Source organism: Monodelphis domestica, chromosome 2 (genome assembly GCF_027887165.1).
Source record: "Monodelphis domestica isolate mMonDom1 chromosome 2, mMonDom1.pri, whole genome shotgun sequence".
Taxonomy (NCBI): Eukaryota; Metazoa; Chordata; class Mammalia; order Didelphimorphia; family Didelphidae; genus Monodelphis; species Monodelphis domestica.
In genome coordinates, this window is record NC_077228.1 from 39653568 (window position 1) to 39673200 (window position 19633).

The window sequence follows — 19633 nt, forward strand, 5'->3', positions numbered from 1 at the left end:
ATAAGTCTGAGAAATCTTGAGGTTTACATCCTCTACCCAAAATAAGAAGGGTGACAAAACTTAGTATTGGCAGTTTCAGAGAAACAGGTATATTGCTATACAGTTGGCAAAAGAATAAATGCAATTTATTTCATACACATCAAATTATCACAAATGACTGCCCTAGGCACTAAGGATAAATAGATTTTTAAAAATCATATTCCTTGGCCTATAAATAAGTTTTAGATTGGGAAAAATAATTTTGATGTGTGGAAAGGAAACTAGACTAACAGTTTGTGTGGGGGAGGGCCAACTGGGAGTGGCAGTTCGGTCTTGGGACTAGCACTTCCTTCCTGCAGGGAGAGGGCTTGCGCCCTGGGGTTGGAGGAGAGTGGAGCTTGTTCAGCCCAGTCTGGAGTGGCATGCTCTTCTTGGTTCAGCCCAAAGACACAGGCTTCTAAAGGTTAGAATTGTTCTTGTTTGCTTTCTGTGTACTGCTAAGATTCTGAATTAGAACAACGAGAGTAGACGGGAGTGGGACAAACTCTCCGCCAGCCTCTGGGGCCTGGCCTCAGGTCTGAAACTGAGAAAAACTCCAATCCCAACTAGTTATTAAACTTTATGTTATTTGAATTTGCAGTCAGATAAGTGGACTATCTTTTCTGGTCGTAGAGGGAGCTGAACTTCAGTTTCAGTCATTCAAAGACAAACCGTCCTTATTGGACCCCTGCTGTTTCCTCTCAGCAGGGGGCATCTCCCTCCCTTGCCTCACCAAGCAATATTCCCTTTCTCCCTTTAACTCCTCCTTACCCCTATACAAACCTCCCATTATTCCCCATTTATCCCATTTTCCCCAATCCTATTTCCTTTCCCAATAAATATTACATGAGTAATATGGCAAGAGTGATAAGCCTAATCATACCCTTTGACCCAAGTAACCTATTATTAAGAACATAAAAATCCAAATCACAGAGAGTTGGAAGGGACTTAAAATATCCATTTATACATTTTGTTTTGTTTTCACAAAACTCAAGGTCAAGAGGATCAGCATATACCTGAATGAAAATCTCTTCTGTAATAATCATAATAAAAAACTCTCTATTTGAAAACCTTAAGTGACAGTTAAGCATCTGTAAGTAGCATCCCATTTTACTTCTAGACAACAGGTGGTATATTTTTTACTTAAGTTTAATCAAGTGTTCTCCCTCCCTCCCCCAACAATTAGAGAAAAGTTGTACTATCAATGTAATAGAATAGGACTTTGCCATTAAAAATGATTTTGTTGTTGTTCAGTCATTTCAGATGTATCCAACTCTTCCTTACCCCATTTGGAATTTTCTTGGGAAAAATAATGAAGTGGTTTGCCATTTTCTTTTCCAGTTCATTTTACAGATGAGGAAACTAAAGTAAATGGGGTCAAATGATTTGTCCAGGGTCGCACAGCTAGAAAATATCAGAAGGCGAATTTGAATTCATGTCTTCCTGACTCTAACCCCAAAGCTATATCCACTGTACCACTTAGCCTCCCTATTAAAAATGGTAAATGAATATAAATATGAGAAGACAAGTAGTAAAAACAGAAAAGGAGCTCTACACTATGAATTTTTAAAAACTTCAATGGATTAAGGTGAGTGGACAAGTTGTTACCATTACTAGTTTATAATGATGATTCCTGAGCAGGGAGATGACATGGTTAGACCTGTCATTAGGAATATCAAGTTGGCAGCTGTGTAGAATCAGCCCGAGGAAAGAGAAACTAGAATGGAAGCTGAGACATCAAGTCGGAGTATGTTGCTAGGAGAGGAATGATGAAATACTGAAACTAAGGTAGTGGCTGGGAGATTGAAGAAAAAAAGGCTGAATTCAAGAAATGTTGAATTAAAATCAACCAAAACCTGGCAACTGGTTGGTAACAGTGTCATGTGAGCCTTATTTATAAACCTATTACTCTACTTGACAACGATACACACTCATTTATCTATCTCTTTCCTCATGACATGTAAGCATCATCAATGCCATTTTATAGATGGGGAAGTTGAGGTCAAATGATTAGTCTGAATTAGGAATCAAACCAAAAAATCTCCTTACTGATGCTTGTGCATAGTATTACATTGTGAAGTCCCTCTAATATCAAACAAAAGCGATCGATCTTTATGCAGTCGGTAGCCACTGAATCAGAAGACTTTGCTCTAAGATTAGTGTAGTGATGTGAAGACAAACTGGAGGGTAGACAGCAGAAAAAGAAGCAACTGTTAGAAAGCTTTAGAAGAGTCTCATGGATGACTATGAGGTTCCATAGCAGGGTGGTAATAGTTAGAACAAGAAAATGTTTGTGAGATAATACAAAGATGGAAACAACAGAACATTGTGGTAACCAATTGTTTGAGAGATAGGAGGGAATAATCTAACCTGAAGATTTCATATAAGGCACCACTCATTTTTGGTTTCCATGGCTTCTTTTAGTTCAAATACCACTGTTTGCAGGAGGCTTTTCCTTGAACTCCACCTCCAGCTTCTAGAATTCTTCCTCTTCCTCCTCTCCCCCACATGCTAGGCACTGTGCTAAGTTAGAGAGGCAAAGAAAGTTTTGTAAAAGATAATCCCTGTTCTCAAAGAGCTCAGAGTATATCGGGAAAGACATGAAAAACACTGTAGACAAACAAGCAATATAGAAGATAAATTACAATCAACAGAGGGAAGTCATTAAAACAAAGAGTGATCATCAAAGGATTCCTATACAAGACGGGGTTTTAGTTGGTACTTAAAATATTTAATGAAACAGAGAAAAGTAGGAAGCCAAGAAACAATAAGAAGACCAGTATCAGAGTACCCTGATGAGGGTGGAGAGGTAGTTAGAAAAGTCTGTATGGGGGGGAAGGGTTAGGTCATGAAGGGAACTGATTTTATATTGGATCTTGGAGGTGATCAAGAGCAACTGAAGTTTACTGAGTGGGAGAAGAATTTCAGTACTTTAAGGATCCTTCCTTTTCATTAATAAACACTCTATGAAGGTCAATGACTACCCTAAGTATAAAGTTAGGTACTTTCAGAGGTATATATTTTATAACTTATTTCATACTATGCTAATGAGGATTTAATTTTCTAACTGTTGATTACATGTTAAACAGTACACAATACTTTTTTGCTATGATAGTGCAAGTCCAGTAACTTAGGATTTGATAAATCAGTAAACTATGCTTTGACATACAAAGGAAAAATGTAACTCATTCCAAATATTAAAGTTGTATCTTCATTACTGCAAGGGTCATGTGATCTGAAGCAAACTAGTATATTATTATTATTATTATTATTATTAAAAGACCAATTGCACTAACATGTGAATGCCAGCCACTACATAAGAAAATGTTTCCAGCTGAATTGGAACATATATAATTTTAAATTGATCTTGGATTCTGGGTCTGGTTGAATTAAAATTGGATATTTTTAGTTTTAATGAGTTTTAGCAAGTTAATATTTTTAACAAGTGCTATCATTATTCGAAAGATACAGGTTGAGCATTATCAGTGTCTGGGGAAGAAGATGACAAATAGTGCATATAATTCAATTCAAACAAACAATTATTAAATACCCACTATGTGTCACTCACCAAGGCTAGAATTTAAAATTTTAAAATCACAGGGTCTCTATCCCCAAGGAATTTAAAGGTTACTGGGGGGAAAATGTAAATTAGGTTATTAATATATGACCTACAGCAAACATGCCTGTGTGACCCTGGGCAAGTCACTTAATCCTCACTGCTTAGCACTTATCATTCCTCTTCTTAGGAGCAGGAAGGAAGAGAGGGAGGGAGCAAGGAAAGGAGGGGGCAGAAAGAAAATATGCAAAGCCTAATAACAGAAAGTTATTAGATTTTTTTCTAGACTTTTCCAGTGTAGACTCTTAGCTATGCTTCAGATATTTATAAAGAATAAGAGTTTGTTTGAAACTGATATTTTAGCTAATTCCTCAACAAACCCAAACTGGATGGCCACAATTCCAACAACATTCTGCCACATTTAAATGTTTTATGGGCTAATTCAGGAGTCATAATTCTTATCTTAGTTAGAATTATGGGCCCAGAATGCCAGACTGTGAACCTTAACAATTAAAAAAAATTTTAATAGGAATGACATATTCCAGATTGGAGCTGACAAATAGCCGGTTGAGGTCCAAATAGATTAACTAGGAAATATTTAACAAAACAAATAAAAATACAATAATGGGACAGAGATAATGCTAATATATGTAAGACAATATGTAAGTCCCCTAACTCAATATGTAGTCCCACAGGGATCCTAATGTATAATTTAGTGGCCCCTTCTAGTTGAGTTTGACATCACTGTTCATACACTGGAATGATTTAACTGGTGGCTGTCCAAAAGAATGAACAGAAAGATCAGTTAGGAATCTATTATAAGAATCAAAGAAATATTTAAAGATATCACAAACAATGGAAAGGTCCTTTTAAAATATATTGAAAAGCATTACAAAAAAAAAAAAAAAGTAGTATTCCTTGTAATGGAGAAAGACCAGAAGCTGTGTCCTATTTAAAGCAAAGAATAAGTTAAGAATGTCCCACACCTCTATTATTTTAGCATAGTTCTAGAAATGTTAGCTGTAGTCCTAAAATGAGAACAAAATCAAAGGTATAAACATCAGTAGAGACAAAAAAAAAAATCCCTAACTCCATGAGAAGTAGACTTAGAATATAATGCTGAACAAAGAAAATCCCAGATAATTGGTGAAAAGTTAACTAAGATAATAGTAAAGTTGCATGATTGAAAACAAATACACATACACACACACAAAATCAGCATTTCCATAACAGAACAAAAAATGAGGGAAAAATATAACAATCTATTAAAAATTTTATAAGATATCTATGTGTTAAGCAAGACAGACAAGATTAATATAAACCCAATTATGAAACACTCCCAATAGAAACAGATACTTAAATAATACTTAACGATATACACATATATATGTAAACTCACTGTTCATCTGCTACATTGTTATGATAAATATGACAATACTACTTAAATTAATCTATGAAATTAGGGTCTACATCAAATTACTTAACCAAGGGATATTTTTAAAAGAATGACAAGATAAAATCAATTTGTAAGAAGAAAATATCTAGAATATCAAAAGAAATAATGAGATAAGATATGAGTTAAGGTTGGAAAGTATTACCAGACCTCAAACTATAGTATAAAGCAGTAGGCATGAAAACTATTTGGTATTGAGTTAAAAAAAAAAAGCAAACTAGTAGAACAAATTAGAGAAACAAGAAGCAATAGTACAGTGCTTGACAAACCCAAGAACATAAATTAGTGAGGAAAGACCCTTTTCTGACAAAATCTGCTAGAAAAAATGTTGAGAATTCTGGCATAAGTTAGGGTTAAATCAGCATCTTATACCAACAAGTTCAAAATGGATGAACTAAATAACATCATTTAAAAAATGAAAATACAATAATATCAGGGATCCTTTACAATTATAGGTATGGGAGAAATCCTTAAAAGGGAAAGAGATTATAAAAGCTAAGGAAATTTTTAAACAAAATTTTTAAAGCTTTTGTAGAAATAAAATCAACGAAGATAGAATTAGAGAATGGTAGAATGGGGAAAAATATTTGCAATATAGCTTCACAAAAATATACTAGAAGTTGACATGAGTATGCAATAGCAAGCCATTCTGGTGCTTAAGTGGTCAAAGCATATGAATTAACTTTTAAAATAAAATGTTAACTATGAATCCAAATAATATTTAAGAAATGCAATTAAAACATCTCCAACCTCAGTCAGCTTTCATTCCATTCCATGCAAAGTGGAAAGGTTAAAAAATAAATAAGAATAGTCGGTATGAAAAGGGCTGTGGGAAGACTGACACAGTGATACACTGTTGGTGAAGACGCAAAGTAGTCCAACTGCTGGATTTCAATTTGGAATTATGGGGGGAAAAACTACCCACTGACCTTACAATCCTGCTACTAAGTATACTTCATGGAATTAACTTATAGAATCAAAGGTCCAATATACCAATATATTCATATTAGGATTCTTTGTGGTATTAAAGAACATGTTCATTGATGAAGAATGGCTGAAAAAGTTATGATATATAAATACAACAGAATATTGTTGTCGAGTTGGAAAAGGAAATAACATATTGTACAGCTAATAAAAATATGAGGAATACCAAAAAAAGGAAGATCTGTATGAACTGTATGCTGAATAAAACAAGAAGCCAGGAGAGCATAAGCAATTCTTAAAATACAACTTAAAAGACAACTAAGGAAGTTGAACTCTAATAGAATTATCAATGAATGAACGTTCTGGATACAATAATGAAACGTGAAAGAGGTAGAGGGGTTACCAGGATAGACAATATGATATGATATGATAAATATAATAATATACATATACACAGGACAAGTTTTTATATTGGATGTTTTTGAGTAATTCTTTTTTATCATGAGAGGATTTTAGACTGGTATGTGTGCATATAAAATCTGATACTGAAGACATCAAAAAAACATCTGAATAAAACAAAACAAATAATTTAAAAGAATATAGAAGTAATGAATCTATATTTTTGATAGTATTAAATATAATGGGAGGGGACAGAGAAGAGAGAGCAGAAGCAACAAGATCTTGAAACTGACTGTATTTGGGTTTGGAGGTGGGGTTGGGAAAGGAAGAGTCAAAGATCACTGATATTTTGAGGCTGAATAACTAAAAAAATGTGATCTTATTACCTGAAATAGGTTACTCAGAGGGGAAATAGTGGATCCTTTTTCCTTTGGGAAGGAATCATACTAAATTTGGTTTTAGAAATGGTTTAAGTTATTTAAAGCAAGGCATTCAAAGAATAAAAACCTACCACGTAGCTGAAAATATAGAGCTGATCTTGGAATAAAATTTAGAGCTGGAAATAAGGATCTGAGGATAGTATGCAAAGAAATAATAATAGAAGAATATTAATAGAAGAAGAACAGAAGTTGTGAAAGTAGATGATATCAAAGTGAAACTCTGAACAGATAGAAGGTTTAGGGGGGGAAATCTGAGTAATGCCCATTCTTAGCAATGAATTGAAGAAAAAACAAACAAACACAAACAAAAAAACAACAACAAATGGAGACTAAGGAAATTTACCATAATACAACGTCACAGAAGACAAGGGTTTACTTAAACGACCTGTGTCCAAATCTCTGCCTTTCCATTTGTCACCATTGTGATCTTGAGTGAATCTTAAATCTCCCCAGGTCTATTTTCTTATTTGTAGCTAGATAGCTTCTAAGGTACTTTACAGCTCTAAATCCATGATTCTAATTAAAAAGTATGTCAGGTGTCAAATATTGCAATGAAGTCCAGAAAAATAGTAATGGGGTAATCTGATCACCAATAATTAGATCATTGCTGAAATGACCTTTGAATAGTTTTCTTTCCACAGGTAATTGGGCCAGGAGGTAACATTTCAAGAATACAATTTATTATTTTTTTCCCCAAATATATAAAGTGACAAAAAGGTAGCAGCTAGAGGAATCAAGAAAAGTTTTCTGAAGAAAATGCTATTTGAGCTATGCTCTCTCAAAAGAATGATGTCAAAATTTGAAAATAATACATTTCATCCCATTAAATTGTTTCAGAGAGAAACAAGACTTTGAAGATGCCAAACCCTGAGCTTTTAAAGATACATTTAAAGCCATTTTCTTAAAAATGCAAATACTGGAGTCTACTACGAACTTCCTATACTGTAGTTCAGTATTAAAATGGAAAAAAGGTAACATTTAACTCAAAGGCATATTCAACAAATACATTCTCAGAAGCCCTTGTTTATTATTCTCTTTAAAGATATTAAACTATGAAGAGTTTAATATATAATCTTATATTTATTTTATGAGGACTATAAAGACAACATGATAATTGAGGTAACTTCAAATAATGTTTCATTAGCTTCCAGTTTTAGTTGAGGTGAAGATAAACTAATAATCTCATAGCATTAGCATGGTTTTCTTAATAGCATAACTTTTTATTATTTGAAAAAGTTTTAAGCTATTTTTTTTAAAGAATGGACCTGACTTGTATTTACTGCTTTCTAATTTTGCCACCAGGTTTGGATTCTGTTGTGCAATGAAAATCAATTATGTTGTGTCATATGGTTCTTTTATACAGTAGATGAATTAAAGTTTTATTTTTTATTTTTTTCAAAAGACCACATATGGCAAATGTTTGAGACAACACATTTTACTGGGAAGTGAACCTCCCAGTCTCTAGGCCTGGCTTTCAATTCACTAGTCCATCTAAAGGACTCACATTAATCTTCTACAAACAAATGCTACCTTACAGCAATAATGTAATGTACATACCACTGACCTTTAGAATGAGCATAGCCTATATAATTTATATAATACACTGAATAAAAAATCACCATAACAAAATTAGAAAAGCAGGGATGGCAAGTTTTCAGGGAATCATATGCCAAGGCTTGCTGAAGCAGACAGCCAATGCGCAGGAGCTCCTCCTTATCTGCCCTACTCCCTGGACTTATAATATCATCTAAAAGGGAGAAACAGCTAGAGTAGAATTGAAACATATACAATGTTAGAGGGAAAAAAAATCAATCCATTTCTATTTAACTTTTTGGAAAGTTGGGTTACAGACTCTTGGGCCATAGATTTTGGAGGGGAGGAGGTGAATGGGTAGGAAATTACATTTTTATGAAGCTTTGATTTCTTTTTGTAATCTTATGTTTTTGTTTTTGTTTTTTTCATTCAAAGACTATTACTCTCAGCACAGGTCTGTAGACTTCACTAAACTACCATATGAGTCCAGGACGTAGAAAATAGGTTAAAACATATATTGGGGGGGGGGGGGAGCGGAAGGGGGCAGCTGGGTAGCTCAGTGGACCTAGAGCCAGATCTAGAGACAAAAAGTCTTGGGTTCAAATCTGACCTCAGGCACTTCCCAGCTGTGTGACCCTGGGCAAGTCACTTAACCCCCATTGCCTAGCCCTTACTGCTCTTCTGCCTTGGAACCAATACACAGTATTGATTCTAAGATGGAAGGTAAGGGTTTAAAAAAAACAACCATATATATTAGGGGCAGCTAGGTGGTTCATTAGATAAAAGAGCCATATTTATAGAGACCAGAGGACCTGGGTTCAAACATGACCTCAAATACTTCCTAACTGGGTGAACCTGGGCAAATCACTTAACCCCCACTGCCTAGCTCTCACCATTCTTCTGCCTTGGAATTGCTACTTATTGTTGATTCTAAGACAGAAGGTAAGAATTTTAAAAATATATATTCACGGGCACTCAAATATTTGGTGCTTATTGATATACTTTTGTTTTCTAAAATACATTTGATAAACCATCTTAATACTGAACTGAAATAACATTACTAGCAAGTACTCAAAGCTGAAGGAATATACCAGACTCACTGCTGGCAATCATTACTGTCAGTCAATCCACAAACATAGAGTAAATTCTTACTGCATACAGAAGACTGTTAGGTAATGGAAAGGGTATAAAGGCATGATCTTCTGACATTAAAAGCATTTACATTATGAGAAGGATAAGGTAACAATACAAACAGTATGTAATATTATGCCTTAGAAAAAATTATAAGACAAAGTTGTGGGGAAAAGGAAATCTTCCCAAACAGGAAAATCAGGGAAAGACTCCTGGAGCAACAGGTATTGAGTTTTAAGCTCCAAAAGGGACAATGCCTAAGACAGTGCACCTTGCCCTAAAAAGAGACATTTTAAGCTTGAATTGAATTTAATGGAAGATAGATGGGGAAGAAGGATGTTTAAGATATAAAGAACAGGCCAATCAAGGACATGGAGGTGAGAGGGCCCAGAAGTTGTCCAGTCTGGCTGTGGTATAAAATCACAAAGAGCAGTAAAATGAGAAAGGTTGGATAGAGAAGTGAGACTGTGGAAAGCCTTGACTACTAGCAATATATGTGTTTAACTAAAAATTATAGGTATTGTAGTCTCATTTGGTTTCTGACCTTAAACTACCATCCCCAAACCAAAGAAATGAGAAGAAAACAAAAATAATCCAAACCCTACATAGAATAGCCAAATATTCTAGAAAAGCAATCTCAAAACTACCTACCCACTACAGCTAAGCAAGCTCACAGCCAAATTCCCAAGTGCAACCAAAAACAAACTGTAATTGGGGAAATGTTTAACAAAATAAATAAAAATGCAATACAGCATTGATAATGTAAGGTTTTTCCAAGTCATTATAAATATGCATTGGACAGAAGGATTCCTTTCTATCTAAGTTAGGCACCACAGTTCTAAAATAGACCCTGTATCAAATACTACCTGAAGATCCAGGAATTTCACTGTTTTGGAAGGGGAAAAAAAAGAGAAAAAGAGAGGCAGACTAGCTTCACATAATTCTAAACTGCCAAAACTCCTTTCTTGCCATTACATTCTATCTATTTGCCACCCCAACAATTTCCAGTCAAATGATCAAAACAACAAAGTGATTATTTTGTAGCAACCACAAATTCTAGAAATGTATGAAAAAAGGGGACACTGGAGATTTGGAAATGTAAGCCAGTAAATTACTAAGGATAGTGTTGAATAAGAAAAATACATGAGATTTTTTTGTACTTTATATAATTTTAAAACAAGTTTAAAATAAAGTAAAATGATCATTATATCCCAGAAACCAACCTAATTTTCAACACAGGCTATAAGAAGCCTATTTCCTGAAAAGGAACTACAGAATACTGCAGCTCTTCAAAACTAAGTAAACCCAAGATGTTTCTAATAGTGTTAACAAGGGTTTTTCTATTTTGCATGAAGACTAATCTACAAAACGATTTTTAAAGAAACATGGGAGTTCTAAATGAATATGCTGGTAAAGAGTGCTTTCTGAATTGTGGTTCTTTATTTTTCATTTTGGGGGAACAATTCCAACATAGACAGAGTCTAAAGAAAAATTAGATGGTATCAGAAGCATTAGATTAGTCTCTTGAGAAAAGTTCATTAAAAAAGAACAACAATCACTGTTAATATAGATACCAATCTAGAATTACAAACATTTCTTATGAAAATACTTTTGTAAACTTTTCTGTAAAGGAATCACATATATTTTAACATGCATTAATATCTGATTTGAGGCTATTTACACAGATATTCACAAATTCTGTAAAACACAGACCCTAAATTGAAAAATCATTTATCAGCCCACGAATTTTGGGAAGCTTAAAGAATAATCTCTGTTCAGGAAAAACAAAATTACTGAATTGTCAAGGCAATTACCTCAGCCTCAGTCTGTGATTTTGCAGGAAGCCTTGACCAAGGTAAACTGGACTGGAAATTGAATGAAGGACAGGCAAAAGTTTTGGACAACTACGTGGTGCAGTGGATAGAGTACCTGGCCTGGAGTCTGAAAAATGAGTTCAAATCCAGCTTCAAATAATAATAATAATAATAATAAACAGCTGTGTGACACCATATAAATCGCCTAACCCGTACTCGCCTCAGTTCATCGTTTATTAAATGGGGACATGCTGTATGTTTGCCAAGAAAACTCCATGAACAAGTCCATGGGATCACAAAGAATCAGACATAACTGAATGACTGAGCAACAAGGCAAAGGCTGTTCATTAGGCACATGGATGCAATGACCCAAACTGGTAACTTTGTTAGCATGTTGCTCCTCAATATTTCGTTCTCTTACCTACAAAACTGCAAATAGCAAACACTTTAATTTAATGATTCATCAACTTTTACTAATCCAATATTTCTAGAAACGACTCGATGTCACTGATCTCACAAACAGGTGTCATGACTATACTTTAAAGAAACGAGAGCAACGTAGTAATTAGAAATTAATCTTACAGAGTAACATGGTTAATTATGACCTTTTTAAATAAAGTAAAGGTTCCGACTAAAAGTCTGAACAATTAACCAATGGATCTGTTTCTTTATTCCTGCTTCTGGTTAGTTGAGTATATTTCCTATATTAAATGCATTCAATTATAATATCTTTGACTGCAACTAGTAATTCAAGAAATACTAGCATCACAAATTCTCTTAAAGTTTTTCCATAGCCAATGCCAAGATGTCCTTATGTTTTCTAACAAAATCAATTCATGCGCAGGCTGTCTATAGTTAAAATAAAAACTTAAAATTTTTATTTTGAAGGGAATTAACAACAAAAACTTGCAATGTTTCTAAATACAAAATATGTCAACTTTGAAATGAGGTAACACTTTGCAATATTTGCTATCTCATATTTCATACAAATGAACCTAAGTATGCTTGAGATGTCAAACAGTAAATCACACTTCCTTATATAACAAAAAACTTGTCTTTTAAAAAGTGTTTTTTAAACTTGCCACCTACATCCCAAATGGAAACAAAATAATAGCAATATCAAGAAATTGTAATGTTGGACCTGAATTCAATCCTGTCTTCAACATTTACTAGCTGACTATGGAAAAGCTGCAACCTCTATGTGCCTCAATTTCCATATCAGTAAAACAGAACTAATACCACAAGTGGTCCTAAATCAAGGCTGTTCTGATCCAAGCAGTACACAAAGCATTTCTTAAACGTGTGATTATAAACATTACCTACTATTATGATGAGAAGCATCTTGGCACAATGGACAATAGGATTGACCTTAGAGCCAGGAAGAACTGGGTTTAAGTCCTGTCTTGGATCCCTTCTGGCTATGTGACCCTGGACAAGTCAGTGAAACTCTTGGTGTTCCAGGCAGCTCTCTAAGATATAGAAAAGATGCTAACCTGCCTTGGTAGAGTGAGTTTCTTCATCTGGGAGCTCCCTATATTGTACCAATAAAACTACAGGTCCAGTCCCATCTCCTGTTTAGTGTTACTTCACATTATCACACTGGTACCTAACACATAGCTCTCCTTTAGTATTTTATATCTGGAGTTCTCAAAAAAATTTTTTTTTAATCCAGTCAATTAAAATAACTTGGCAGAATAAAATTTAGCAATGTCTGGTCATAATATCATTTGTGAGTGGATGAAAAAATATAAATGGAGGAACATGGTAAAAATTAAGATATCCTATTACTTCTTTACTTACTAAATTACCAAATTTAGACAAATCACTGAATCAGTGTTCCCACATGCTAATAAAGATTAGTACAATGTAATTATATTTATATATAAAATAACCTTTACCTTCTAAGAATCAATACTAAGTATCAGTTCCAAGGCAGAAGAGAGGTAAAGGCTAGATAGTTGGAGTGACTTGCCCAGGGCCCCACAGCTAGGAAGTGTCTGGGGTTGAATATGAACCCAGGTCTTCTCAAGTCCAGGTTTGACTCTATCCACTGAGCCTCCTAGTTGCCCCAGTGTAATTCAATATTAAAGCAAAATATTCAAGATACACATAGAAACAACCAAGAAAATAACAATACCATTCATCAATCCTGTGTCTTTCGGAGACATCATTTAATTTGAAAGAAAAACATTACATTAAATGCAATGCTACTTAAGAAACAAACATAACTTACTTCAAAACAAAGTACTGATTTTCTCGCAGATTTAATTTTTCAAGTTTTTTTATTTATAATTTTATTTTCTTCTTACTGGCCAAAGTTGATCGTGGTAAAGTATGTCAAGTTGTTACTTTTACATATGTATATTTAAAGTAACTTTCTAATTAGTAGTATTATCTGAATGTAAATTCATGACATTTCCTAATTATAAAATAAGAACACTTCACAGTTTTCTTATTTGCAAATTGACATTTTCATTTTTTTCCTTCAAGACTGAATAGTATAAAATTTTTCAAGTTTCAAAATTTTAAACTTCCATACCTAAATTAGCTCATTTCTTCCATATCTTCCTCACTGATTTTTCTTCATTCCACTTCTACCTTTGAAATTTCATTGCATATTGCCATTTCTTGAGTATTTCATATGAAAGAATGTCTATCTGTTAGTGTAGCCAAATATACTCAAAGTATATTAGATATGCTGCTTTAAAAAAAAAACAAAAAAACACCTCTTTCCTTCTGTCTTAGAATCAATACTATGTATTGGTTTTCCAAGGCAGAAGAATAGAAAGAAGCAGGCAATGGGAGTTAAGTAACTTCCCTGAGTCACACAGCTATGAAGGGTTTGAAGCCAAATTTGAACTCAGGACTTCCTGTCTCTGGGTCTGGCTCTCAATCCACTCAACCACCTATCTGCCCTCTAGCTAGAGCTTTTAAAGACAAGATATTTGCTATGTAGAAACATTATCAATGTTACAAAGTCTAAAGTAAGAATAATATTGCCTTAATTTTTCCTTGTTGTATTCCCTCTTTTAGAGGAAAAATAAGGGAATCCAAATAATAAGTCAATGTCTTTTAAGTTTTCATTAGGAAATGTGGCAAAGAGTACATTTCTTTAAGCTTAGTAAGATTTTATCTCCACTTTTGTAGTTCTTGATTTAAAAAACATGGAATTCCTAAAGCCTTCAAAATAGTATTTTATATTTGCTTCCCAAGTCAGTTCTTGAGTCTACATAAAAATTTAACAGTATGCACTAGTGATACATAATTTCTCCCCTTTACCTTCCTGTCCCCATCCTCTGATTAACCTAAAAGAGGCTGGAATGAATATAGTCACTTTATAACAAAACTGCAACATACTTTCAATCTAGATGCAAGTAAGTTAAAGGCAATGAAAAGTTATAGAAGTGAACCTAGCAGTTTGGTTTGTCTACCACTGAGAGATATCAGAGGGTCATAAGCTTGGATGGGGGAAAATAGGAACTTTATTTTCACTAACCTTTGTTCCTTTACAACAATCTGTATTTCGTGCATCCTATCATATTGCTCATCTCAATGGGAAGGGGGAAGAGGATAGAGGAAGAGAATTTGGAATTAAAAAAAATTGTTAATTAATACTAAAAATAAGTAAATAATTTTAAAAGAAGTTATCCTAAGGAGTCCTATTGGTGTCACCTGACTGCCAAACGATCTACTTTCCTTTATAATTATCTTTATTTATTTCAGGTATTTAAAAATATCCTATCATAGTGCTTGCTTTCTTGGAGGAGGAAAGTCTGAAGGAACAGTGTTGAATTCAAAAAAGTTTTTTAATGAATGTTAAAAAAAAATAAAGAAAATTTAAGGAAATTATCCCGAGAAAATTCCATTGACTCTACCAGACTGCCAATATAATTATAATCCTCCATATTTTGTCTAATGCATTTAAAAGTATTATCCTATCATATTGCTTGTGTTCTCACTGGGAGAGAGGAACCAGAAGGAGGGAATTTGGAACTCAACTTAAAAAATGATTTTATGAAATTAAATAATTAAAAAATTTTTTTAAGTATTCTGAGAAGGGGTCTCATTGGCTTCACTTGAGGGCCAAAGGATTTCCTTTCTTTTTAAAAATTCTTTAGGTTTTATTTTATGCATTTAAATATATTTTTTCATACTGCTCATCTTAGTGGGTGAGGGAAAAGCCACAGGGAGAGAGAATTTGTAATTCAAAATGATAAGATGAATGTTAAATACGAATGAATTTTTTAAAAGCATTATCCTGAGAAAGGGTCCCCACGGGCTTCACCAGACTGCCAAAGGGGTCCAGAACACCAAAAAGGCTTAGATCCCTGTGGATGAAGTTTGAAAGACAAAAGTCACACTTTCATCAACTAGTTAGCTGGGAATAAGGAAGAACACAACACTGGGCTTAATCAAGTAAGCTCTTGCAGTACAGTGGCCGGGGCGCAAATGCCAGCTGATTGACGCAGTAAGTGCTTAATCCAGGCTGGGCAGACCGATCGCCTGGGTAAGGTCTGGGCAAATGCCAGTTGACTTCTTTTTTCAATCAATAAGCATTTACACAGCGTCTCCCAGGTGCATACAAAGAAAAGAGAGGCTGAAGCCAGTCCTTGCCCTCGAGGAGCTTTCCAGGGGAAGGCCACCGACGAACAAGCGAAGTGGACGAAGAGTTGGGGGACCTGGGAAAGGCTTCCCGAGCCGAGCCCCTGTTTTGACTCGCCCCCTTTGCAGTGATCTGGATCTCCATTCCCGTTCATAAAACAAGTCCTGCGCGGCCCCCGGTCTCCCTGGGGCGCGGACAAACGGGAGGGAAAATGAAAGTCCGAGCGGCCTCAGCATCTGAGCTTCCGGATCGGACCTGGGGAAAGTGGAAAAGAGGGTGGGGAAAGGACTGCTCCGGGAAAACAATCTTTCTCCTGCCGCTGCTGCTTCTGCTATTCGGGGACGTCTCCCGCTCGTCCGTCTGAGCGGGCGGCGGACAGTGATCGCCCGAGCCCGGGGGATCAGAGGTCGGCGCCAGAAACAAACGGACCCGGACCCCCTGCGGTACTGCGCGGGCGGGGGCGCCCTTTGTGCCCGGCAGCGGGCAGAGCGGAGGCCGCCCGAGGCCGGGACTGCCGGGCGGGCGGGTATGGCCTCGCTTACCTGCAGCTCGGTGAGCAGGATCTCCCCCCGCTCCGTGTTGGACGCCATGGCGCTCGACTCGGGGCCGGGGCGGCGCCGCCGCCGCTCGCGGAGGGTGGAGGGGAGGAGAGGCGGCCGGCAAGCTAGGGCAAGGAAGGCTTCATGGAGGGCGGCCCCGACTGGAGGCGCTTATTCCGCCCGCCTCATCGGAGGGGCAGCCCCGGCCGGCCGCGGCGGGCCCCGGCGGCGGCTGCAGCTGCGGCTGCGCGTGCCGGGGGGCGAGGGGGAGGGGTCGGTCGGGGGTGGCAGCCGCGGCCCGAAGCTGGGCTCGGCTCGGCCCCGCCGCCGCCGCCGCCGCCGCTCTTGCAGCTGCTGTTGCGGCTGCGGCTGCGACTGCTGCTGCTGCTGCTGCTCCTCCTCCTCCTCCTCCTCCTCCTCAGAGAGAAGGCAGGAGGTGAGTTAAGACTTTAGGTGCGGGGCTCTGCGGCCGCGGCTGCCGCTCCTCCAGTCGCACCATTTGGCTGTCAGCGCGTCGCAAAAGGGCCCTCGCTTGGCGGCTGCCAAGGCACGTGATGGGGCCGAGGGTCCGACGCCTCCCTGCCGACTAGGGTGGGACGGAGCAGGCGGGGCTTCCGGAGCGGGCGGGAGGAGGAGGAAGCGGCACACGCCCCCTTTTCTCCGTGTTTAACGGCTCGGTAGCTAAAGCTACGGTAGTGGATGCCTGACCGCAGGTTCTCCCGAGAGGCCCCGCGTTTATGTGGCGCTTTAATAAAGCCTTCGAAGCTCTTCTCTCAAGTGCTCTCTCTAGGGCTGCCCGCGTTTTGAGCCCATTTTTCCGGGAGGATCCGGCCACCAGCCCGGAGGCAAACTTCGGAACTCCTTCCGTGTCTGGATGCCCGGACCGTCTAGCAATGGGCGGCCACCTCTCCTCTGCCCTGCTGCTGTTGCCGCCTCCTCCTGGAAGTTACTTTGTATTCACTTTGTGTTTGTATTCTGAGCTATACGAGCACGTACACGGATGCTTGGTAACTTTATGTTTAGGGCAGCGGGGTGGGGCTCTGGGTCCAGCCTGTCGAGTTCAAATCTGACAGCAGGCGCTTCCTAGCTCTGTGACCCTGAGCAAGTTACTTAACCCCATTTGCCTCAGTTTCCTCATCTGCAAACCATCTCTGCCAAGAAAACCCCAAATAGGGATCACAAAGAATCAGTTAGTATACAACTAAAACTACTAAATAAGGAAGACAATGAAACCCGACATATATAGCAGAGAATCTCCTCTCTTCGTTGTGCATATGTACACATATGTGGTTTTTTCGCCGTATAGTGTATTTGTGGTATTTGTTTATTATGTTTTCATACATAGTTTTTATATATGAATATACTATTGACTACAATGTCTTGTTTTTACATATGGAACATGGCATTTGGGACAGGGTATTTGTATTTATTATATATGGTATATATAGGATGTTTGTTGACTGTCTATATAATGCATGTGTGCATATCATATATATGATATTTGTATTCATTTTGTGTTTTTATGCAGACACATGTACCTATATAATATTTTGTTTATATAAATCATGGCATATGTAACACGTTATTCGTATTCTATGGACATATGTTTAAATTTATGTATATATAGGATATTTGTTCAGTCTGTATATATGGTATATCTTCATAGTATTACTTTTTATTAATTTTGTGTTTTTTATATAGATATACATATATGCCTATATAATCTTGTTTATATATGAAACATGACATGTGTGTTATGCATAGTGTTCCAAAAGTCTTAGTCCAGTTTAAAACATTAAGACTTTTTAGAAACCTCTAATGGATCTGTGTGTGTGTGTGTTTGGCACTGTGGGTAGAGTGCTGGACTTGGAGGGTAGAGTGGACTTGTGGGTAGAGTGCTTGGCCTGAGTGCCAGTTCTGACTCAAACACTAGTTGTGTATCTCTGAACAAGTCCTTTAACTACTCTCAACCTCATTTCTAAAATAAAGAGAATAACATCACCTACCTCACAGGGTTCTTGAGAGTACCAAATAAATTAATCCGTAAAGGCTTCACAAAACTTAAAGCTCTCTAGAAATACTAGTATTTCCATCATGCCTTCCCATCATAGAATAGAAGGTCTTTGAAAGCAGGAATCATTTCATTTTTGTCTTTGTTGGCACACAGTACTTAAATGCTTGTTGATTGATTGCCTTTAATTTTTGAATTATGGGGAAAAAGATGTCAGAAATGTCAAATAGCAAAGAAACAGTTTTGTATTGTAAACAGTTTTCTATTTGAGAGCTTTTTGGAAAAAAAAAAAAGCCCTAATGTTTTTACATTTAAAAGTGATAGTTAGGGGCAGCTGAGTGGCTCAGTGGATTGAGAGTGGGGCCTAGAGACAGGAGGTCCTGGGTTCAAATTTGACCTCAGGCACTTCCCAGCTGTGTGACCCTGGGCAAGTCACTTGACCCCCCCATGGTGTAGCCCTTACCACTCTTCTGCCTTGATTCCAAGATGGAAGGTAAGGGTTTTAATAAAAATAAATAAATAAAGGTGGTGGTTTGCTTTCATAGGATCAAAGGTTTTACAGTGTGAGACCATTTAGCCCCCCTGGAAAACCAAATCTATTTTATAGAAGAGGAAATTGAGGCCATAGAGGAATAAACTGACTTATATGACTGACAAAGATAGACAAGAAATAAGTTTTTTGTGGTGATCAAATGAAATAATTTGTGGAGACACTTTAATGTTGTACAAGTACAAATATATTATTTTTATTTATTTATTTATTTATTTATTTTTAATTGTATATAATTGATTAATTTAGAGTATTTTTCCACAATTACAAAAATCATGTTCTTTTCCTACCCTCCTCCCAACCCCCTTCTATAGCCGATGCACAATTCCACTGGGTTTTACATGTGTCATTGATCAAGGCCTATTTCCATATTATTGATATTTGCACTAGGGTGATCATTTAGGGTTTATAACCCCAATCAGATCCCCATTGACCCATGTGATCAAGCAGTTGTTTTTCTTTTGTGTTTCTACTCCCACAGATCTTCTCTGAATGTGGAGAGTGTTCTTTCTCATAAGTCCTTCAGCATTGCATTGCTACTCATAGAGAAGTCCATTACATTCAATTGAAGTACAAATATGTTATTGTTAAAGGGGGACTCATTAATGAGGGCTCAATCTGTAGAGCATATGTATAAATATTCCCTCCCTGGATCCAATCTG

At 36.8% G+C, this 19633-nt stretch overlaps 1 protein-coding gene across 1 annotated transcript in view; it reads right to left on the reverse strand.

Annotated features, from left to right (window-relative positions):
* The window catches only part of PKN2 (protein kinase N2), a 182003-nt gene extending 163594 nt beyond the window's left edge, over positions 1–18409 (reverse strand). The window contains exon 1 of the mRNA XM_007480369.3: positions 16414–18409. Within this exon, the coding sequence (XP_007480431.1) occupies positions 16414–16461 (48 nt within the window). The 5' untranslated portion in view covers positions 16462–18409. The remainder of the gene's footprint in view (positions 1–16413) is intronic.
* Between the last annotated feature and the right edge of the window lie 1224 nt (positions 18410–19633).